The sequence below is a fragment of the Leiobunum rupestre genome, chromosome 8, assembly GCF_980474605.1.
Source record: "Leiobunum rupestre chromosome 8, qqLeiRupe1.1.hap1, whole genome shotgun sequence".
NCBI lineage: Eukaryota > Metazoa > Arthropoda > Arachnida > Opiliones > Sclerosomatidae > Leiobunum > Leiobunum rupestre.
The window spans coordinates 34619684-34644447 of NC_143391.1; the positions used below are offsets into that span (position 1 = coordinate 34619684).

Genomic DNA, 24764 nt, shown 5'->3' on the forward strand with positions numbered 1-24764 from the left:
TAATTGGTTAATTTTTCACCTTGAACTTGTTTCATTATTTAAATAGAAATTTGCTTCATTATTTAATTAGTAATTTGGTTCATTATTTAAATAGTAAATTGGCTCATTATTTAATTATTAATTTCCTTCATTATTTGATTAATGATTTTCTTAATTAGTAATTCCTAAATTTAACCGAAAAATGATTAAATTCCAATCTCAAAAGTCTAAATTTTAGCCAGAGATTAAACAGACCGGTTTCGCCCTTTTGGGGCTCATCAGTACTGTGTAGGAACTCTGGCTTTACTCGGAGATCTGCCGATATCAGTTAAACTAATAAACATATAGGGCACTCTGAATGTTTATCAATTAAGAATCGACTGCAATTAAAAATGCTGTAGTATTTTTTGATCAACTACTACAACGGGGTCTCGCATTTTATAACTGACCCGATTTTCCAGGTCTCTCAAACCGTAAAACCGCCACTGCGTATAGGATTACAGTGTGCCAATGGCGCAATCGAAAGGTTGTTTCAAGAGAATTGAAACACCCTGTATATAATATAAATTCGGCAGAAGAGCTACAACAAAGATTTCTGCCGACAAAGGATAGGGCAGAAAAGGGGGTCTACATCCCAATATATAAAGTGATATTACCGCGTTGGGGCATCAGAGGGGAATAGAATTGGAGCGCAGGGGGGTGGTTGCTGGGGGGTGAATGCAGGAAGATGATTATCCGAGACACCTGAACCCTCTTTTGGCGCATTCCTCTACTTTCACCGAGAGAGAAAGAGAGAACAATTTAATTTGTGGTTCTCGGGAAAACTCGATGAAGAGCTTGTTCTGTTTAGCCCCTCTTTCTAGCTTTCACTGCCCTCGGCCTGAAAAATGTAAAATACGATGCTGGTTTTATGCAAAATGTGCCTACGAACAGTCTTTGAATAAAAATTTTGTGTTGAATTTCCCCATCTCGATGAGTTGAAAGAACCAAATTTGTTTAACTTACAAAAATACCAACCGAATTGTATACAGCGTGTTTCGATTTTGGCAATACGATCCGCGGCCATCAGGTCGAATTTTCCACGGGCACGCAATGTATAAGTCATATCATATATATATATATTAATTTATTGAACTCCGCATTCTAACCCGGCCACCTGACTTGGGCTTAAGATGGTGCCTTGGGTATTAGCATAGCTGATTAACATTATTATCACTTACAAGGAGACCTCCCAAGGTGTGTCTCCCCGATTTTTTTCAAACTTGGGGGTTGAGTACCTTGAAAGCTCCTAAAGGGAAAAGTTTCAATGGCCATTCGTTTTGCCATGGCAACCAAAATGTTTTTCACAACTCAAGCTTAAACTTTCCCTAAGTAAAATAGCATGGGAAAATCACGGTTTGTAAACCCTTACGATTTTACCCATTTTTATCGATTTACCCAATTTTTATAAATTTTACCCAATTGTTTTGCCAAAATTTAACTTTAAATTTTTTTTAAAATGGCAAATACAAACCGTGATTTTCCCACGCTATTTTAGTTAGAGAAACTTAGGTTTAAACTTTAGTTGTGAAAAACATGTTTGGTTACCATGGCAAAACGAATGACCATTGAAACTTTTCCCTATAGGAGCTTTCAAGGTACATAAAGGTCTACTTAACCCATGAGTTTGAAAAAAATCGGGGATAAACACATCGGGATGTTTCCTTGTTATTTTCGAATCGCTGTCTATTGATATATACATCATCAATAGCTTTGTAGATTATTAGTCCAGTGCGTGCTGATAATTAGTCTATATTGTCTACAATGGGCAACAGGGTCACGTGTAAAATTTAAACACGTATTTTCCCATGTACAGAGCATTTATTGTCGCGTTTATGGAAGGAGGGACTCGTTGTCGACACCCCTTTTTCCCCGCGGTTCAGTGGCGAAGCAAAGTTCTATATTTGAAACGCGTGCCCCTTTTATGGCTTTATCTGGGGCCTTATTCACTTACTACTAGTCGCGGATCTATACCTTCAATTCCCCAAGTAACGTATTTATGGTTTTGGCTGGAGGAATCATGGACAATAAAAAATAAAACTAAGCTCGATCCCAGCCTACATACGCCATTGGGTAATTGGTTCCTAAGATATCCCACGAGTGCTGTTACAGCCGGCAACGTCGATAGGCGCGGAGATCGGCCGGGAATGTCCACGCGTGGAGGCTGCAGTTTGATCTTTTTGTCTCACCTACCGCGTGCTTTGACGCTCGCCGACTCGATTCAGTGTGTGCCGAGGCTTAACAATAGTTCGTTCTCGCGCCTGAATCCCTCCCACCACCTTACATTTGCCGATTTCCCATAATACCGTTTCACTCTCATTGCCAGCAGTAGCGGTGTTCGGTAGATGTATCTTTATGGGCATTCGAACCAGCGCTCGTTACTCTTCGCCGAAGTCATTGTTTCTCACGCGAGAACCCGCGATGCCAGTCTGATTTCCGAGGGAATTTGGTGGAGCATTGTAAAAGGCTTGGGTTGCATTTCTAGCCATAAATTGACAGGATAAGCCCGCTGGTAGGAGTGTAAATTGTACGCTATGTCTACAATTCTTCAAGTTTCACCTACTCGTGGCTAGTATCGCAATAGGGACTTAAAAGAACTACAGACTTAAGTTAACAGCCGTTAAGCAAAAATTTTTATTTATTTATTTATTTCACTAATAAGAACTTGGCCTACCAAGCCGGATCCGGCTTTTGCGCAGGCACTTACAGGAAGGTAAAGAATTGTTCGCATAGAAACGAATGTACAAAGTACAAATTTTACAAAACCCCAAATAAACAAACGTGTAATAATCGAACTGGAACCGCGTACTAATATGGGGCAGAAACAATAAGGAGAAAGAAAGAAAAAATAATAATACAAAAAATGATACATACCGTACAAAGAGGCAAGAATATTTAAGGGGTTAGAACAGGTCGGTGTAGGAACTATGTGATGACAATTAAATGGTCTGTTACAGAGGAGCGGAATTTATGGTAGTCCTTTATTGAAAGAATAGACTGCGGAAGTTTATTCCAATCGTTAATGACTGAATGATAAAAATAATTGAGTATCTGTGCCGTGTTGACCCGTGGTTTGCTGAGCTTAAGGGTGTGGCCCCTAGTTCGGTTTCCCGGGTCTAGAGCAAAGTATTCAGAAAAATCCAGATCTAATTTGTTACTGAAAAATTTGTGGAGTAAGCGCAAGTAATTGAGTTTATGGCGCATCATTACAGGTTCTATTTTTAGGGTTTTAGCCGAACAGAAAATTTGGAAGCAAGTTTTGTAAACTGGTTCTGAGCCTTTTCGGGTGCCTGCTGGTCTGTATTCGCGTGTGGGGTCCAAACTGGTGAGCAGTAGTCAAAAATGGAAGGACTAGAGAGTTGTAAAGAGATTTGACAAACAGAGGCGACCGGAAGTAGAGTTTTTGCTCTACCAAAGCGTCATTTTGAACGGTCAGCTGTTCAGGCTATTCTGGTAGCAATTATTAGTCCGACCAGGTTTGTCATTTATATTCCCCTCACCCCCCTGCAAATAACCGATCTGAACTGGAATATGTACTTATTTATAAAACATAATTTCTAAATGCTAAAACTCGCTATGTTTTCTTCCCAAACATTATTTGAACAAAAGTGGTAGCCTACGAAGGTATATGTTTCAAGCAAGTAACATTAGCAAGAAATACATTGGAAAATCGGTAGTTCAAAGATTGCTTTCAAAGGGTTTTTAAATGAGATCAATTTAAGATAAATAATTGCTTTACGAATTTCGGTAAAGTTGAGTTTTCAAAAACAAATTTAAAAGTCACAAATAATCAACCAACATATTGGAAGGCTAAACGTTGTGTAAAGCCCGACCCGGACTGGCCCGGGTGAGAAGCTTGTCCTCGGCAGAAATATTTGCATTAGCTCAAACCGATTTGTTTGGGGGGGGGGGGTATTTGTGATATTCTTTTTTATCTAAAGGCCTTTTCACACAAGCCAACTTTTTGATCCAACTAGATGAGTCAACTTGAGTTGAGTCAACTAGTTGGCTCGTGTGAATAAAAGTTCGATGAGTTGATACACCAAAAATGTGCGCGAGAAAAAAATGGATCACTGATCCATTTTTGCTGACTCAGCATTTTGATTTAAAAAGTTGGCTCGTGTGAAAAGGTCTTAATTAGTTATGCATTGAAGTTTTTCTTCGTGACTTTTTAATCGAAAATATTTCGGAGCTTTAAATTCTCTATCTTAATCATAGAAGTGTATCAAAAAATATTAGATTCCAAGCAATGTTAAGTGTGAACAACAGATTGTACATGGAATTTTTTTTAATGATTAACGTCATATGTATAGAACTGCAACACATTTCAGTCCCTTTTTATTACAAAGAAAGCTATATTATCTTGGTTTATGCACAAAGTACTGATCAACCCTTTTTAGTGAAATTACTGTTCTGTCAGTCTGTCAGAATGTTATAGTTAGGTGTTGTTGTTACCATAACAAAAGTCACTGGCTGACTTGGGTATTAGCCTAACTGATACTTTAAAACAGTATTGCGTGAATGTCAGTGTGCCCCGCGAAATTGCACCTAAAAGTTATTTTCAGTGGCCTTATTTTTTTATAGTTTTGGTCCTTTTCCCAGGTTCGGGCGTGCTAACGTTCACATTTGATCAGTCTTCTTGAAAACTACTTCATTAAAATGGTACAGTACTAAACTTACGAGTTACAGTGATGTCGTAATATTGATTTGACCTTTTGGGGGCCCAGAAATTTGAAATTTATCTTTCGGGCCATTATGGCAAGAAATCTAATGGTACATCAATCGATATGAAATATCAAGCACTCTCGATCGCAGTAAAAATATGGGCAAATGGGCATGTGATATGTCTAAAACCCTTAGGGTGGGATTTAATACACTCATAGATAGAGAACAAATGCCCTTGGGGTTACCATATCAAATTGCAATTGGAGGTCCAAAACATTAGGCGTTTGATATATCTCTTTGATCCAGGTTATTGTTGAGCATAGGCATATAACTAAACACATTCGAAATTAAATTTATGTTTTGGTTGGCCTGACTCTTTCGAGTAGAAGTCCGCTGGTGATCGAAGCACCCGTGTAGCTGGACCCTACCAATTTTAATGTTTATTATTCTGCTATCACTCCGCACTCACTTGGATCTGGGTCTTCTATAGTGTAGCACAATTTTAGAGCATTTAAGAATTTGATAAATTGACGTAGTGGGTGGAGAAAATTGACTATTGCAGTTGGTAGTTTCGGGTCATGACCACCTAATATAATTTCCTTGCTATGTTTCCCTGATTAAGGGTATTTTGAGCTGAATGTCCTGCTTTAGTCCCATTCGACCGAAATCCCATTCGACCGAAGGCGGTTTTTGAGGTGTCCCATTCGACCGAATTCCGCCGAAACATGCGGTTTTTATGTGTCCCATTCGACCGAACGCTTTTATGTGTCCCATTCGACCGAACGCTGCTATATAAATTGGAAAATAAAATGGAATGAGCATGAATTATATTTTTATCTTCACCTAGTCAAGAAAAGTAACTGAACCAAAACTGAAATAGTAAACTTAACCAACTCTAACCTAACCTAACCTAACCTAACCTAAACATGGATCTTCGATAGTACATACCTTATAAATAAAATACCAAATCACCCCGCCAATTGGGCTACATTTTAAAATTCTTTCGGTCGAATGGGAATAAACGGAATGTCCTAGCTCGTCTAAATCTAGAAGACAAAAAAAGTTCTACTTTTTTATAACGACCAAAAGGTACACATATCATCGTGATATCGTGGTAAACTAGTCAAATATTTCTTTATAACAAAATTATGGACTTTTGAAATCCAAATAAAGGTGCCAAATATTATTAGTAAACAACAATTATGTATAATAAACGGTTTGCAGCTGCCCCAGGGTTTGGAAACCCGGGTGCGGGGGCACCTTTTGCACCCTTCACAGGAATGACTCAATTTTTTTGCCTCCGGAATCTTTCGGTTTTTGCACTAAAATAGCCCAGAAAATGCACTGATTCCATTTTGTCTTTCAACCGACTTTATGTACATTTTCTATCCAATTTGTCGGGATTTCTATAATTTCATTAACTTTCTAATCAATTTCGCAGGTTTTCTGACCTTTTAAAAGGGGTCAAAATAACTTTTTTAAAAGGGAAAGCAATAACCTTAATTTGTTTAACTGGAGTCCTTAGTAGGTAAATTTCCGAGTGCCACTTTAAATGCTCTTTAACAAGTATAAATGGCCAAAGGTCCAGTTCTAAGACGCGTTTAAAAACCAAGCGTTCCTCCCATTTAAAACCAACAACCAATTTTTCGTGTTAGTATTAAGTTAATTTACCATTATCATTGGCTTTTACATCAACGGCACTTTCAGAGTTTGTGAAGATTTTCAAAATAGCTATATCCGAAAATCACAGTTTTTCTAAGTACCTAGAGTTGGTAGTCGAAAATATACCTAGAAGTGGTTAGATACTAATATTAGTCTGTGGACAAAAATTTAAAATATTTTAAGGGATTTTTTTGGTACACTGTTAGAAATAAAGGTTCTATTTTAGACCTCTAAAGTGGTTAAAAGTTTTTCCAATATTTAAGACCACTCAGGGTATTGCCACAGAACATATTTAAAACTTCTGCTTTCTAAATTCAGTACTTTTTTGGAGTGTTTAAGTAATTATTTTAAACTCTATTTTCAATCCTTTTCAAACCCTTATTTATTTCCAATTTTATTTAAATAATTCAATACGACGCAATATATTAACCATTAATTAACATGGTCAGATTAAGCTGGCTTTCGCTATAGACGAATGAGCGTCCCTGAAGTCGCGGAACAAAAGGGGTTGCAAAACGTCAAATATCATTTCAGTATTTCGGTATAATAATAATAATAATAATCAGCTAGGCTAATACCCAAGGCACCACCTTAGGCCTAAGTCATCAAGCGACTTTTGAAGCCATTAATTCAGGTGGCCGGGTTACAATGCGTAGGAGGGTGGTGGCAAGCCCTGCATGCCACGAGATCGAGCCAACAGCTCCCTACACTAACTATTACCGTTAACCTTGACAAGTATTTGATATAGAAATGGTTTAGTCTTAGGCTACTTCCCTTTCAATACCGCAAAAGATATTGTAATATACACGAAACAGAAAAATTGGTCTAAAATAAATTATTAGACCTATTTTAGTCCCTAAATGTTTGAAATAAATTAAAAGTCCAACGGAATATATTAATTATAAAAGGTCTGTTTACGAGTTATCAAGAAATGCCCGTCAGTGGCGTTACTAAGATATCTATGGCCTGCCTGCAAAATTATTTCTCCAGTCGCTTCTTATTGAAGAGATCAGTTCTATAGACAATAGCTCTTAAAATAAATATGAAGCTAACGCGTGTATGAGTTGTATACGCTAGTATTATCAAAGACTAGAATTGTGAACGAGAAATATGAAACTTTAATAGCTAAGAAACAGTAAAATTGGTCTAAAATAAATTATTAGACCTATTTTAGTACCTAAATGTTGGAAATAAATTAAAAGTCCAACGGAATATATTAATTATAAAAGGTCTGTTTATGAGTTATCAAGAAATGCTCGTCAGTGGCGTTACTAAGATATCTATGGCCTGCCTGCAAAATTATTTCTTCAGTCGCTTCTTATTGAAGAGATCAGTTTTATAGACATTTCAATGTCGTAATTGATATTTTTTATAAAAAATATAATTATTTATTCAAGGGTATCAAAAATTGAAAAATGAATATCATAAGTAAATTAATATTCCTGGCTCTGTAAATTATATCATAAGTAATATATACCAATAAGTATGCCACTTCCTATTATCTTAATGCTCCTTTTTTTAGCACAACTGATACTGAGTAGTAAATTATCGTCGTAGGTAAAAGTATTTTGTGCCTTGGACATTGCAGGCCACTAGGAGGCTCTGCGCTGAGAACTAAACCTGAATTGCGCAATAACTCCAAAAATCAGTTCGGTTATAGTTTTGGAAAATTATCATACTTATGTTATTTTGTTGCTTAATATTTTAACCGAAAATATTACCTATGACCACTTCTATAGGTAATGTAAATAGACTATTTTTCTGGTGACGTGACTGGTTGATTTTATATGGAATGACCTAGTTTAGCAATTTAAAAACCATAGTTGTCTTTTATCTGTAACCTCCGTCACAATACAATCGCAATTATCCTTTCAAACTATGCATTGCGGATAAATTATCGTTAATCTGTCAAATTTTTAATGGGAAACGTAAGAGCATTGATTAGTGAATTAGCGAGCGTTTGATCCTTTGCAGCTTACATAGAACCACATAATCCGCTGGATTATCATCTGCTAAGAAGACGATTTATAATTTTAAAATGGCAAATATTCTGAGCTTCTCGCGCTGCTCGCTATGTGGCTATACATACACTGAAAAGGCTAATTGTTTCGAATAGAAAGAGAAGGCGAACTATGACCCCAAAGCGCTCTGCCAGTGCAAAAGAAAACCGCCATTATAGTTTAAAGCGAAATTAGTTATTAGTATTTAAATGTGTAGATATTAGGGCGTCAGGAGAGGTGAAACATCTGCCGGAACAGATTGCGTATGCAAATGAGTCAATTGTGAGACGCGCCGCGCGGAGATTTATCTCTAATGGTAAATAGACCTAAATCCCCTCTTCGCGCAGTGGCGCCCCCAATGTGTACGCACTCGAACCGTTCGATCCTTTTCTCTTTAGTCGAACCGCGCGCGTCAAAAAAGGAGACCTAAACTAAATCCAATTTGCGGCCCCCTCCCCGTCCCCCTCCGCGCCGAACGCGGGGTTAAGTTGTCGCCCACTCATTTTCTCCTAAATTTATCTTCAGGTTTTCCCCCCGCTTGTATTCGTTCCTCATTAGCATGCCGGTATTTTAACGCCGCGCGCTCCCCGCTGAGAGACACAATGGGAGAACTGCACCGTACACTGTTTGTTCGCTTCGAAACATCTGTAGGATTTTATAAAGCGTTGCTTGTAAATTATTCTTATATATAAACACATAAATCCGTAGCTTTATGGTAAACAGAGATGCTTTATCGAAAAACAATAGCTCTTAAAATAAATATGAAGCGAACGCGTGTATGAGTTGTATACGCTAGTATTATCAAAGACTAGAATTGTGAACGAGAAATATGAAACTTTAATAGCTAAGAAAACATTACAACGAGTTCATTGATTGGTTTTACATTTGAAATAGGGTACAAACGAAATAAATTAATATACAAAAATAATAAATATTTTTATAACCCACTTCGTCGTTTGGCTAAGATCAAAGTGTAGTATATATTCCCGTAAGCAGTTAAAATTATCTCGTAATTTCCCTCGTTACTCGGTAAATTTTAGTTTCAAATTTCCGGGGGAAGTCATCCTGAAAATAGGCCTTGAGATGATTTTGTATAGCAGAGAAACAAATACCTGCCAGGTTGGCAGTGTTCCTAATAGTGAGAGCGCATGGTGATAAATTATTCGGAATTGGTATACAGATCTGAAAATTTATATACAGGTGCCTTGAACTATACTCTCGACTGTCTAATTTTATTTTTCTAAAAAACCTACTGGAAAAAAGTTTATAAGCAAAAAACCCACTTGTTGCCGAGGACGGGCGCATCTTCATTTTTGTTTGTTTTTAAAATAATATATTATAATTATATAATTTAAGTTGCACCGCATATCCGCAGCTTTACAAATAAAAAATGGTTAATCACGTGTAGCTCGGGTGGTAAAGGTGGTAAAGTTATGAATTTTTTTTTATGTTAATACGTGTCATAGTACTACTTAAAACCTGATATGGAACCACATCCAGATATTTTTTAACTTGCTGTTTTTTACGATTTAACCTTTTTCTCTATAGGGAAAAATCGAGGGGTCGGTCAGTTGGAAAAATCCCGTACAAAATTTGGAAAAAATCCACAAATCCAAAATCCAAGAATTTTGCTCCCATAGACTTTGTATGACAAATCCACAATAAAAAATCCTGGATTTTAAAAAAATCCAAAATCCCGTACACATAACAGGCAAATGTCCGACCCCTCGGGAAAAAATGGTAAATCGCGTGTATCTGGGGTGGTTAGGGTTTTAAATGTGGTAAAGTTATGAATTTATGGTGATACGTGTCATAGTAGTACTTAAAACCACGTCGAGATTTTTTTCTTTCCTTTATTGTTAAATTTTGTTTTTAATATTTGAGTATTACGTCTACCCAAAAACTTCAAACGCAACTTAAATTGTCTACTTTTATAACATACTTAATCCTAACTTTACTACCTTTACCACCCGAGCTACACGCCATTTACCATTTTTCCCTATAGAGAAAAAGGTAAAATCGTAAAAAATGTCAAGTAAAAAAAATATCTCGATGTGGTTCCATATCAGGTTTTAAGTAGTACTATGACACGTATTAACATTAGAACAAAAACAGTTCTTCGAACCGAAAAAACAGTTTAGAGCTCGTTAAATGTGCAGCCTTAAAGGGACATATATTATTTTTATTGTTGATTAATATGTAAAATTCATTTAAAGTATTAAAAAATATTCCTGTGAACAACAGAATGACGTCATTCCGCCTTTCAAATCACAGTCCACTGCTCCTCCAATTTTTAACACAAAATCTTTGATCCGATTTTGCCCACAAAGGTATCCATACTTATATTTATTTTCTTCCCTACACATTTAACATAAAAATTTTAAAATTTATTCTTATTATTATTTTATTTTTGTTGCAGATTATTGCAATAAATAAATAATAAATAATAATAAATTTTAAAATTTATTAACAAAGACCTCGAAACTTACATACTTGACTTGATCATCGTGTTAACTTATTTGCAGTCCAATTTTAGTCATTTATGAAAAACCAGATGGCTTAACATCAACTTTACGTTTTACAGTCATATTTAATTTTAAATATTAAATTTAAAGGTGGTCCAATTTCCAATGATCTTGTTCTTAATAAACCCAAGACGAATTTTATCGAAATTGAAGTTTTTGAGTTACCTGGTTTTAAAAATAACGGAGCGAAACGTGAACGTGATCATTTAAATTATTTTTTAGGCAAACCGAATTTTTCGAGCTACTTGATTTAATGCAACCGAATAAGTAGTTCAGAAATGAGCTATACTAACTAAAAATATAATTTTCAAACCAGTCGGTCTTAATTTAAAAAAGTTATGTACATTTTAAGTCGAAATTCTACTAAAATTATTAAATGGTCAAATTACCAACATGTGTGCCCCCTAGTGGCAAAATGAATATTGGGCTATTGACGATCTAATTTTTTCTATCGATTTACGTATCATTGACTCTTTTAAACCTAATGGTTGAAGCGTTATGTCAGATTAGGCAGCATCGGCGGCGGTGAACAACACAGCACGTGATCTTAGTACACACAGATCCCTAATTGGGATTGTGTGTAAAAACGGACATTGCCTTTGTGTAGGAGGGTGGTAAAAAATTAGTCGTGTTTTCCAATTCCGTGGCCATAAAAGACTCAAAAGCCTACAGTTTGATTTTTTCTCTCATTATTTAATAAAAGCGTACAAAACCATAAACTAAAAAATGGCCAGACTTTAAGCTGGTTTCATCATGGATCAAGTAAGGGTATTATCCTTACTGGTCCATGGTTTGTGACGGAATCGTGGTTCACTACGAACACTAAATTGTGCCCCTTCAACTTTCAACTGGCCCCCGACGCCTAACTTTATCTCGATGTTTTTTCTTATTTATCTAATTTAAATTTAAAAATAAGGTTTTAACTTCATTGTCACTTGACTAACGTTTTTATTCATAAAAAATTTCAATGAAATATTTTATACGAATATCCTGGCCTAATTTCGATAAAAATATTATATTTATAATCTATTTTTCCCCTAAAAAGCGAATCGCTTTCCCCATTGCATCTTGACAGACGCGAAGATGCTTCTTCAGTGGTGACCTAAATCCGGTTGCTAGAAACGGTCTTCTTTATATTTTACCAGAATTTGTCTTTGTTTATAAAAATGACCTTTTTCCGGTCGAGTTTACTTTGAATGGTACATTCTCTATACATCTTGTTTCTAACTAATTCTCGTATTCCTTTTCCAACGTTTTCGGCATCCTATAAAGCAGACCGGGAAGGGAATGTCCCGCGGGAACACCGTCGGAGGTGTCCGAGCGACCGTATCGTCCGTGATTCGCCACGATTACGTACGCCGTCGCTTTGACAGGAACGTTTTTCTGCGTGCATACAAGCCAGTTTAAAAAATGTTCGAGTCACTTAAGTTGGGACAACTTAAGGGTAAACCCGGCGAATGTGATGGTTTAGGTCATTTTTGGATCAGCTTTAGTTTTTGATAGAATAATTGTTTTTGGAATAAAATTGTGAAATCTAATCTTGCATTTTTCGATTAACCCTTTGGGTAATTAAAAAATATAAACTTGAAAAGCCAACAAAAAAACCATACTTTTGAAAAATATTTAATTGGTTATTTATGAGAATGGCGTAAGATAAAATGATGTGGTTGGTTTTATTTTGTTAAATAGGTGATACTTTAAAATCAATTCAAGGCACATTTCCAATTTAGACTCTTAATTATTTTATACAAATTATTTAAAGTTAAATTGGCGTTTTAAGCCGTACAATAAGCCATCGTTCTCTATATTAATAGCACCTTTAAGATTATCTTTTTAATGCTATTTATTACAATAGCCACAACTCTTTTTAAAATGGGGTGGCGAACTGGTTAATACTCTCGTTCGATTCCAGATTGTAGCACTAGGTAAAATTTCGGAACCACTCCTTCTGCGTTGAGTTCGTAAGTTCTCACCTTGTTAGTTAGAAGGGTTTTCCCCCGCGCTCTTCAGTTTCCCCTTTCCATAAAAGCTTCCTGAGGTTAATGGTAATAGTAAGTGTAGGGAGCTGTTTGCTCACGGGGCTTGAAGGGCTTGCCACCACCCTCCCACACATTCCAATCCAGCCACCGGTAAATGGCTTCTGACTAGTTTTTTTTGGCCTGTGTGGTTCCTTGAGTATTAACTTCGCTGATTATTATTATTATTATTTATTTTTTCATATACTTATATTACGTCCAATAAATGAGTTATTTAAAAGACCGTGTTTTGAAGACTGCAGACTATTACTTGTCTCTGACTAATGACTATAGGCAAATAATCTGAGCGTTACTCTAACAGTACAGCGCGATGCCGAGGGAATCCTTAAACCATCTGGTGCAGAAAAATTAAAATAAACATTCACACCTTTTCCTCTTAAATACGTTACAATTGGTTACTGTACAACAGAAAAATCTTAAGTACATTTATCTTATGTAAATCTACGACTATTTATTCACAAATAACAATAAACTACGACTAACCTCTGCGATTGTACCTCAATTAAGAGTTAATATTTGTCAAATATATAAAATATAATAAATTAATCGCCAAAAAAGGGAGTACATACACTATGTTTAAGCTTAGTTTCGACTATCAAGCGTTTAAAATGTTTTTTTTTTCACATTAAACTTTGGTCCTTACCAACATGCTCTAGTGGAAACCAAGCATAAGATTTGGTTTTCACTAGCTCACGAAACGGCGCGTCAGTCAACTTTGGGACGTACAATCGTTTTAAATGCACGTCAAGAAAAATACATAAAAAACTAAGCTTTGAACTTTTTGTTAAGGACTTAATATCTTTATTCTTGTGAAAAGTATTTAATCAATTCCAGAAATAAAATTTCATTACGAACGCTTAACTTTATTTAAGCGTGGATGAATGACCATAGGAAGTAGAGAAACAGTAGTCTAATGTTGAAGAATATTGGAGGTTGTTGTCCAGACAACTACGCGGAACAATTTTGCTATGACTGTCTAATGTGTGGGTTCTATCGCGTCAACTAAAAAAATAAACGATTGTAATATAACACTTAGAAAACGACAATCAAAAACAATTTTTAACTTTCTTTTATTTAAGAATTAATGTTTCGACGAATTTTAATGTGTAACCAACTCAAAACAAATCCGAGTGGCACTTATAAAGGTGTACCAAAAGTTTTTTAAATACTATTTTCGAACTATTTTTGGTCTATTAACGCCTGTAGAAGTGTTCCAAGCGCAGCGCTCCGGTGTTCAGGGAGAAGATGATTTACATAGTTTAGACCCGATAAAACGTTTTCGGCGGAACGCCTTAAACCTAAATAATAGTAGCTCAAATATATTTTTTTAACCAAATTATTGGTGATTAAGACTACTTAATTTTGAGTCGATAGATAAGGTTATTTGTACCTACTTAGTCACGTGACATTACAATGTGACCCAGAACGACCCGCGTTTCGTCGCGTGTCGTGTAACTTTTCTAGTTTAAATTTTCAATTTCAATAGACTATAAGGTCCATATTATGTAAATGTTTTTTTCTCGATTCCCGCTTCCAATTTCGCGTCTTTTTCCTCGGAGAATTGGACAATATTAGTCACATCCCGAGAGAGTACTTGATAAAAATTGCACCCCTACCGTAGCCCTTCGTGGTAATTAAGGAATACTTGGTCGTTGGGGTCCTCCTCGAGCCGTGGTGGTCGGCCACGCTTAGAGTTAATCCACTTTTGGGGCGAAACGCCAGCTAAGGCGTTATATACGTAAGGCCGGGCAGGTTTCAAATTGGGGGACGCATCGACAGAGATTCAACCGCGCCGTGGATGCCGGGGGAGGGGCCGCGCGCGACTATTGGTCGATATCAGAGCCGTCCCAACGAATGGGGGAGGTACTCTCCTTCCCGCTTTTTCTCTACTAAGGGCCCCCCTGGAAGAGGGTTTTGTTGGCCCTTTAGGCTCTCCGCCGAGATTCGAACGTGCCTTCGCTGTCGGCTTGACTGCAAAGTTGGCACCTTCTCACTCAGACCTCGATCGCGCCCGTTTCCGCTCAGTTGGTTTGTCGGCCGCCCACAACCCTCGTGTTCCCATCTTGTTTTGGAGCCGTTTTATCACCGCTATCATCATCTGGATTTCCTATCGCTTAAACTGATGTGGTATTTACGATTATTCTCATTTTTTTGTTGTGGGATAATTTCCGATATAGATATATTACCTTTAGAGCTGTTATTTAGATTGGTTACTTGAAATATATAACCATTCACCTGGAGACTTCCCGCCGGTTTTAGGTAATATCTGTTGTATATAAGGCCATGGATAAATGACCATTCCCTGTTATGAATAATTATTTATTCAATACACATAAACTAACAAAAGGAGAGTACCCGAGGTGTTTATTGCCGATTTAGTTCAAAGTCGGCCGTAATGTAGACCTGTATGAGATATCAAATTTCGAAAAAGGAGACGTTGCACTACCCATTCAATTTGCGATGGCAACCGAAAATTTTTGTGACCCAAACTTGATGAAATTTACCTAAATTTGGTCCAAATTACACATTTCGTGATTTTCAAAATTTTTAAAAATTTTCGTAGCTACATGTAGGACCCTGTGAAACCGAGAAAATCCCATGCTTTTTAAATGGAGATTTTATTGTTTTAAGTGATCAAAAACATTTTCGGTTGCCATAACAAATCGAATGGGTAGTGCAACGTCTCCTTTTGGGAAATTTAATATTTCATATAGGTCTACATTACGCCCGACTTTGAACAAATCGGCAATAAACACCTCGGGTACTCTCCTTGTAAGTTATTAACATTTGGTACTTTACGTTACCTTCTTTCATCCGAAATATATGACCAAGGAGTTATAATATCGTATAGAAGAGAGGTTGTTATTATTTATTAATAGTTTTAAACTATTTAAAAAATTATTAAAATGATGAATGCCACGAAATTATTGAATAAATCATTATAAAACCCGAAGACTTGTAGGAAATGTAAAAACATTACTTCTTGCCAATTTCCAAATTCATTCGCAAGTACAAATGGAATAAACTGAGAACAGTCCGATAGCGTAAAGTAAACGTAGTCGGTATGATATCGATAATTTTGTTCAACAAATATTTTGTTTGTTTTTCGGAGACATTAAAATTCCGGTAAAAAGAATAAATGTAGACGTATGCGCTTTCTCATCTGCGCTAAACTCCTGGTAGAAAAAATGTTTATAATAAGATTTACCGCAGATGGTCAACTTTACCCTGATATTTTTCGGTTAAGTGCGCGAATCCAGTTTAACTTTCAAAGGCTTGGATTAAGTAATTTATAACGAACATGTTAATATAAATTTGGCGAGTTTTCGGGACGAATTATATCTTCAAAGTCCACTATCCAAAAAAGCAAACAATAATTATATTTGTTATCTTCGCCGTGAAAGCATTAATTAATTAAGCGTTGATTAATGGATTCACGAAACCTTAATTATTGGAGTTTGAAATATCAGTGTTTTTGCAGATGAGCTGAGATTCGAGAATGTATCCGCCGGAGCTTCCACACCAAATCCCGAAGAAGATGCACGTGCAGTTACGCGGTGGAGGCGGTCAACTGGACGGAGCGAGCGGAGGCGCCATCGCTGGAGGGCGAGAAAATGACCCTCCTGCCGGTCATCACGCTCCAACCCATCTCCTACACACAAATTTCCACCATTCCATGCAACTTGAAGGCCTCGTCTGCGGCGGAGCGTCGTCTCATCAGGATACGGCCCACGGTCACTCTCTGCTCCCTCTTCAGCAAGTGACCTCTTCCGGTTGCCTTTTCCCTCGATTTAGGCAAGACGGCCCATCTTTCAGCAACGGCAATCACGGAACGGAACTAGACTGCCCCTTGTCTCCAACCCTGAGTACGTCAGCCAGTTTCCCCTTCGGAAACGGACTTTTGTCTTCCTCCTCGAGGACCGAAGATCATTTGGGGCTGGCTCCCTTTTCCAATTCCTCCTCCAATTCCGGAATCAACGACCTTAAAGAAATATCGCCAATGGTCACTTCTAAATGCAAGAAGAATGCCAGTAAAGGTAACTTATCTTTAACTTAAATTGAATTTTTCTCGGCTAAAACTAAAGCGAATATTAAGGCACTTGTAAAGTTTAACCTTAAACAAAACTTACGAGTTATTCGTACCAATAGGTCTTCGAGAATTGTCATACATTCATTCATTTTTAAATAGAAGACCTATTTGGTCCGAGTTTCGCGTCTTTTTTTATACTAACACACCGGAAAAGAAGCTAAGCCTAATCATTAAAAATTTAAAAACTCAATGCGTAGCCGAATTGGGGGAATAGTCTTAGTCGATAGCTGGCAGCCTTGCCTGCTTTCCGGCCTGTATCTCCATACCGAAAATGGCCGACGATTACGCCGCCGAAAATATTTTACTAAACTGATCGGCGGCGTTTTTGACCGTTATTTTGAATTATCGACGAAGACTATTTAGAATTCATTTTGCAAGTGAAAATACGCCGCCATGTTAGGGTATAAAAGCAGGTAAATAAGTCCGCTATACCTCACAACGTAAAGGTACTGTCACACGCAAAAACGTAATTTTGAAATCGGTCAATAGGGGAATAGTGGTGGAGAACTTAATATACGAAAAGTTAAGTTAATAAGAACCACCTATGGACGGCAATGCAAAGCACGTGAAAAGGTAGAAAAGAGTAATTCGTAAGTTTTGTAATTTCATCAAATTGGTTTAGGGTTTAGTTTTATCAGGTGGTTCTTATTAACTTGTACCATTTGTCCTATATAGTCCCGACATAGCCTTATTGTGGCACATCAGTTCTACATACACGTGTTTTGTACGAACTAAATCTATCTATTGTTACTCTCGTGTTCAAATTGAAAGAAAGAAGATTTCAATTTCCTCTAAAGAGCCGCAGAATCATTTGAAAAATTCGTCCCGAATTTCTGTAGTTCCTCATGATAGTAGATCCAACGAATGATAATTGGCCATTTTTCGAGCCCCATTTCCGAAATTCAAACCATTCTGTGGCCCTTCAAACATGTCACATTGATATATACCTATAGACTAGTAATGCCTAAGGCTCCATTGCCACCATGCTTCCAATACACCCAGAGAAACGGATGGAGCTTAAAATACGTTGAATGTATGGCGTAATACGTATTTTCAAATTCATTGACTGTCGCCGTTGGTAGAAGTCGAGTTCACTGAAACCAAAAGGTTACGATGCTCACTCGGAAAATTTACCAGAAAATGAAATTATGAAACCCAAATTTAGTCTCCCACTGAAGTTCTTGTGGAATTTATAATGATCTAGTTACGCATAAATTTACGTATTTATAGATGGGTAAAATAGATGATGAGGTAAATTAAAGGCTAGTAAAATCGGCAAAGATTATAGTGATATGTACCGCAGCACGACCGAAAATCTCGGCTACAACCGCGCCCATTACAATGCGAATCATCGCGACCACCACCGTCTTACTTTGACATTCCTAGTGTATACATTTATATTTCCTGATGAAACTCGTTAAAGCAGAAACCATGTGAATATTTAGTAACGTTTTCAGCCACCAGATATGGACTCCCTCGGTCTCGCGCTAATTACAAAATTGTTACGTGTGTATAAGAGCTGAAACAGTAATCAAGATTCTTGATTCTTCTAAGATTCTAGATTCTAGCCAGATTCCGCGATTCCGCCATGATTCCTTAATATTCCGTGATTCCACTCTTGATTCTTATTTGATTCCGTGATTCTTGTTCGATTCCGTGATTCTTGTTCGATTCCGTGATTCTTGTTCGATTCCGTGATTCTTGTTCGATTCCGTGATTCTTGTTCGATTCCGTGATTCTTGTTCGGCTACACACTTGTACAAGGTTCCTTGTTACATCTATTCGCAACCAAAACCAATCTAGCTGTTCGAATATTATAGAAAAGGCGGTGTGACTAGGCAAATGACCAGTTAAAAATTGTCTAGGTCAGTTTAAAAATGAAATCGAAGGTGGTCAGTTGAGGGGTCAGTGGTTGACTGGCCCACTTAATAAAAGGGTCCCACTGGTGTTTGAAATATCCAGCCCGAAAATCGAGTAGCAGGTGACTTTTCATTCCCTACGTCATAATTTCGCAGAGGAAATTGTAATAATTCGAAGGCTGGTGTGGCCTTCAATTCAACTTGGTCTACGATTACATATTATGGATTAGCTCAGGTATTTCAGGGCACGGGGTCGAAGATTAAGTCGATGGTAACTGCCGCTCAGTGGTTCACTTTAAAAAGTTCCTTATTTTCCACCCTGTAAAGGGGCTCACTTTATTTTCAGTCTGCTTGAGATTCAAATCTCGCCTTCAAAGTCACCCACAGCTGAAGCGCGCGAGTAGCTTGTCATCCCGCCACGTTAAAGTTATCCGCATAATGGCTTGAGATCCAGGAAAAGGCTTCGCGTCCAGAAGAGGCCATTGTGTTCTAGTTACTGACCACTCTTGATGTCGATGAAATTGCCCTGCGGCAGGTGCTTTTTCCCCCGCGAGGAGATTCCGTGATTCACACGAGATTCATCGATTCGAGTAGGATTCCAAGATTCCGAAGATTCGAATATTCCCAAGATTCCTGATTCGGAATCACGGAATCAAAGTCCGTATGAGATTCCTCGAAGTGACGGACCCCTCGGCTGCCGCGGCCTTGAAATTTATCTCCGAATACGGGTCTCAATTTTCCAGAAGTGAGTCAGTGACTCGGCCTGCAGCTGCAAGAGCTTTAGCATATAGTTGACGGCCGAAATTCCGCTGTTAAAGCTCTGGCAAATTTATTTACGTAGCTCGTCTGTAGCTGCAGTATCTCTTGCATGTAAAAGACCTTGATGGCATGTAAACAGTAAGCTGTATTGATTTCTTACACGTATATTAAAATGATACTCATCGTAAATATCAACTATTTTGGGGGGGGGCATGGCCCCCATGCCCCCCCCCCCTGGAGCCGCCCCTGCTACATTACGCCCGACTTTGAACAAAAACCGCCAATAAACACCTCGGGTACTATCCTTGTTAGGGAGAATAAGAATGTTGATACGATCATAGGTGAATTTTCACCGGCACGAGGGGGGGTTTGAAAACGTCACCGGAGTGCGCTTCAATTGAAAGATGAGCTGTCTTATATTTTGTAGGAGAAAGCTTACTGTTAGAGAACGAGGGAGATTCGGGCAAGCCGCAAAATCGTTTCATCATAGTCATTCTCCCTAAGTATAAATAAATACATTCTGTCATGCCTAGTCATTGAAAGCAAGCGTGTATAGAGGTACCTAAGAACGTGGTAAATCGGAGATTCTATGCCCATTCTCACATACTTTGCAGTTAAAGTTCCCCTTCTCTCGATTTTTTTTATTACACTTACGTTCGCCATCTGTATACTTGGTGTGAGAAAAAAACAGAAAGCTTTGGCAACGAAGTATAGGACGAGGTATAGGAGTCCATAAATAAATGGATGAAAATTTAATCAACGATTAAAAGTACACTTTAAAAGTTCTTTAATCCAAACCAAGAATGTATTTATTTATACCTAGGGAGAATGTCTATGTCGAGACGGTTTTTAGCCTTTCTCTCAATCCACCCGTTGGTCCCCCCAGTACGCTCCTCCGCTTAAAATAAAACGAATAGTCCCGGTATTTCATTGGCTGCTTAAAATTTACGTCACCTAACGCGATGGAAATCAAACGCCGGTGACGTTATGTCTTTTTCCCCCGCGCGAGACGGGGGAAACGCGTTCAACGTGCCCGGCGATTGTCGCAACATAATCATTCTTCCTAAATATAAATAAATACATTCTTGTCCAAACTAAAAATTAAAAACTGCGTTACATGTTTTGGCAATTTGGCATGTACGCCGCCGTTTTCAAATGACTTGTTTACGTTTTAATACACTAGTTTGGAGTTTTCTTATATTGTATAGGATACCATTTTATTGATTTACAATAAAATGGTCACCTCACAATTTTTTCACAATCTTCATACAATTTTTAGACCATTTTCTCACCCAGTTTTCACATTATTTTATCGCAATTCACGTAATTCACACTCAAGTTCCTCACAAAAATTTTATGTTAAAGTCATGGAGAAAAAGGAATTAGTCTTTAATTCAAATTGAACGCAACACCGAAATGCCAGATGAAAAATGCGGCTGACGTAGTAAAAGCACGTCGACACCGGGTCTTTTAGCATGCGTGATGACGTCAATGCCACTATTTACCTATCTGAAATCCTCACGCTCCAAAAAAGACCCGTTATTTACCATACATGGTCCCGCTGGCATCATGGCGTCGCGTTGAAAATGTTTTTACAGCTCGACGACTCCATACATCTATCGCTCAAACATTGACAAAATCACATAGAGCAATACCAAATAAGCTCTAACATCTTTATAAATGAACTCTTAAATATAAATAAAAACATTCTTGATCAACTGGTTTGCGTTTCTGAAGGTTGTATTTAAAATAAATTTACCTTGACACTTTAAAGAGAATACAACCTCAAGTATACTTTTAGAAGAATTGAAGGCACAGAATTATGGAAAAGCGAATTGTTTGTGGTACCGGTAGAAAATAGTTACTTAACGATTCCTTTTAAATTGGATTTAAAGTGCTATAGCCCTAGTAGGTTGAAATTTTAAAAACCAAATAAACACTTTTTCAAACTTGAAATTTAAACGCCAAAAGTTATTAAAACTAACGTTATAAATTGTAAAACACAATATCTTTGAAAACATCAAAAGAAAAGCTTTTACAAAAACACGTCGTTAATCCATCTGAAGGAAACTCCTCTCTGGGGTATGTTTCTACTCAAATCTGCGATAGGTTCTATTACAATTTCCACCTGACTTGATTCCTTTAAACACCGTTAATTTGCCATTATTTTCCCAGCTTGCTCATAACAGTTGTTTCTCGAATTAGAGCAAATATAAACCACTTTTAAACACGCCCAATTTTTAAAGGTAGCTTTTCAACAGTTAAATCTAATTATATTTAGCTAATTAAACTCATTTACGAACTGGATGCTTTCTAATATTGTGTTAAACCAATTGGGGGGTTTGAATGATAATAGATTCTTACGTTAAAAAAGTCCCAAAATATAAATGGCCGGATCTGCTATCACTAGGTGGAGCTGCTCGTTCTTCACCCAGAGATTTTCAAACACCAATGAGGCCCTTTAAACAGAGGTATTAAGGTATTAACAGAAGTTAATTTTTATTAGCGTAGTAATGGACTATTTGGACACACGCCTGTCAAGTAGGGTAAAGTACCAGTGCCGGATTAAGGACTAGGTCTACTAGGCACTGGCCTATGGGCCAGTGTCAGTTCAATATCTTCCACACGTTATATTTTTTCTGAAAGCCATTTTCAGAATTAGTCGTTGGGCCTTGTAGTCTGATAAAATTTACGTCACAAAGCTTTAAATAATTATTTCTATTAACTGATATAAGGAACGTAATTAAAGCAGTGATGGGTATTTTTGAAAACTCAATCTCAGCTCACAAGCCGCTCATGCTAACCTGACATATTTGTATCTCACGCTCTTCTCAAGAGCGGTTTAGGTAATGTCTCTCTCTCTCTCATAACCGCTCATATCAAACGCGTTTAATGCCTTAATTCAGGTGGCCGGTTTACAATGCGTAGGAGGGTGATGGCAAGCCTTTCATGCCACGCGAGCCAAAAGTTCCCTACACTAACTATTACCGTTAACCTCTACAAGTTTTAATGGAAAGGGGGAAAAGCGCTTTATCAAGTGGGGAGAGAACTTGTAAACTATACGCAGAAGGAGTGGTTCCGAGTTTTCACCCAGTGCCACAAGCTGGAATGTAACCCGGCTCCTCTTGCTGCGAGGCGAAAGTGCTAACCACTCCACCATTCCACCCTAAAAGCGACTGCTCTCTCATTTGCTCATTTTCGAATTGAATAGTGCAAAAGCTCTCTCCCGCTCAGCCCAAAGAAAATATAATAAATTTCGCTCGTCTCATCAAACAAATCAACAAACATAGAAAACTGAAACCACTGAACCTAAACTAATTCCATCATATTACCTATATAATCAACAAAATAAATACTAGAGCTACCAAAATAATATAAAACGTACAAGCGTAGATTTATTAGCTCAGAATACATGCTTTTTACGCTAATTCTCATTCGCTCGACAGCTAGGCTCTTCTCTCGCTCAATCTATGACTAAGTGCAGCGCTTATCTCTAAAGCTCGCTCACCTTCCGGTCGAAAGAGACACTCCTCTCTTCCGCTCATTTAACCCAGCTCAAATTTCAGTTCTCAGTCGTCTTGCTCATTAATAACTAAATATAGAGGCAGCTCCGCTCTTCTGCTCTCAATTATTTGAAAGTTACCGCTCATTCTGACTCCAAATGCTCCAAACTTCTCTAAAATAAGCGGAGCGTGCCCATCACTGAATTAAAAAATTATGTTACAAATTCTCGTCGCCGTATGAAATGCGCAAAGAATTGAGAAGACAAAGAAAAATATTAAAAGAAAAAATATATCTATACAGTTTGAAGCTGACTCTGGTATTGGCGTACACCTTTACCTGAAACAGTCTAATGAATCAATTTGAAACATGCAAATTATTTAGATGACTACAAGAGATTCATATTTGGCTTATTTAGTTTTTAAGTTCAACGTAATCATAACAAAAGCGAAAATAAGTTTTCGTGCTATGAATAGTGTTGAGGGCCGAAAATGTAAAGGCAAAGTAGAGGTTATCTAATGTCTCTCTCGGGCTGCCACTGCTACCCCCTCGTCTGGCCCCAACTGCCTTTCCTGTGAGCCCGAGAGGCTCATCGTTTTCTCTTTTAATTTAATGATTTAATTATTAAAATTAATCGGAAGCAGCTTGAAATGTTGATACATCGAATGTTCGAAATGTCAAGAGTGTGATGGGGGTAGTATAGTCTCTTCGCTAGATCATTCGGAATGATCTAGTGTAAAGTGTTCTGGTTTCTTAATTTCCGATCTTATAAAATCCAAAATGGTTCTAACCTAGTTGAGCAATCTCAGCTTTGGGAATCTAAGGCATGACTCTTCCACACCGGTTGGAATGCTTTCGGTCAGGGAGGGGAACCCTTATGAGTTACTCCACCTGTGTTAAACAGTTTCGTAGCAGGGGGGGGGGGGGCACAGGTAGCGAGTGCTACCCGAAACGTACGGCTATACACACAAATTCTTTTTTTCCGATAGTGAGCCCCCCACAAACCAAAATCCCGGCTACGCCACAGAAGGTAATACGAAGCTCTAGAGCGGTCCGCGAATTCGATACGAAAAATATTGAAGAATCGTGAAATGCTAACCTTAATTTCGTAAATTAACAATTTGTCCTTTTTGATTTGTCCTTAGCGGAAAATGACGTGAACAGTCACAACGTTTATCACGGCAACGGAGGACTTCACTTGACCCGGGAAGAGAGGAGGCGCAGACGTCGCGCCACTCAGAAGTACCGCTTGGCCCACGCCACCCGCGAAAGGATACGAGTGGAAGCGTTCAACGTTGCCTTTTCCGAGCTGCGGAAACTCTTGCCAACTCTGCCTCCCGATAAAAAGCTCTCCAAAATAGAGATCCTGAGACTGGCAATCTGTTATATCGCCTACCTGAACCACGTCTTAGATGTATAGTCAATTAGCCAGTGGCGTTCGTACAACATCCAGGTGACGTTAAATAAGAGCCCAAAGTTCGAGTGTCCGAAATATCTAAAGCTTCCCAACGCGATGCCACTGGTCACTGTTGAAACGCCGTAGACTAGGCAACGTTTACAAGCTGCGTAACTTAAACGTGTATATATGATAAATAAGATTATTTGAAAATTAAACATAATCCTTTTAAAAGACGTAGTTTGACTTTTCG

The 24764-nt window shown here is 37.8% G+C and overlaps 1 protein-coding gene across 2 annotated transcripts; it reads left to right on the plus strand.

Annotated features, from left to right (window-relative positions):
• Positions 1 to 14818: 14818 nt before the first annotated feature.
• On the plus strand, positions 14819 to 24747 carry LOC149933271 (uncharacterized). 2 transcript variants are annotated; one of them, XM_090156146.1, is made up of 3 exons: positions 14819 to 15033; positions 16388 to 16943; positions 24261 to 24747. In XM_090156146.1, the coding sequence occupies exons 2-3, from the start codon at positions 16406 to 16408 to the stop codon at positions 24533 to 24535; spliced, it is 813 nt and encodes a 270-aa protein (XP_090012272.1). In that variant the 5' UTR covers positions 14819 to 15033; positions 16388 to 16405; the 3' UTR covers positions 24536 to 24747. The 2 variants fall into 2 exon arrangements, with proteins under 2 accessions (XP_090012272.1, XP_090012273.1); XM_090156147.1 differs by lacking the exon at positions 14819 to 15033 and adding an exon at positions 15868 to 15968.
• The last annotated feature ends 17 nt before the right edge of the window (positions 24748 to 24764 follow it).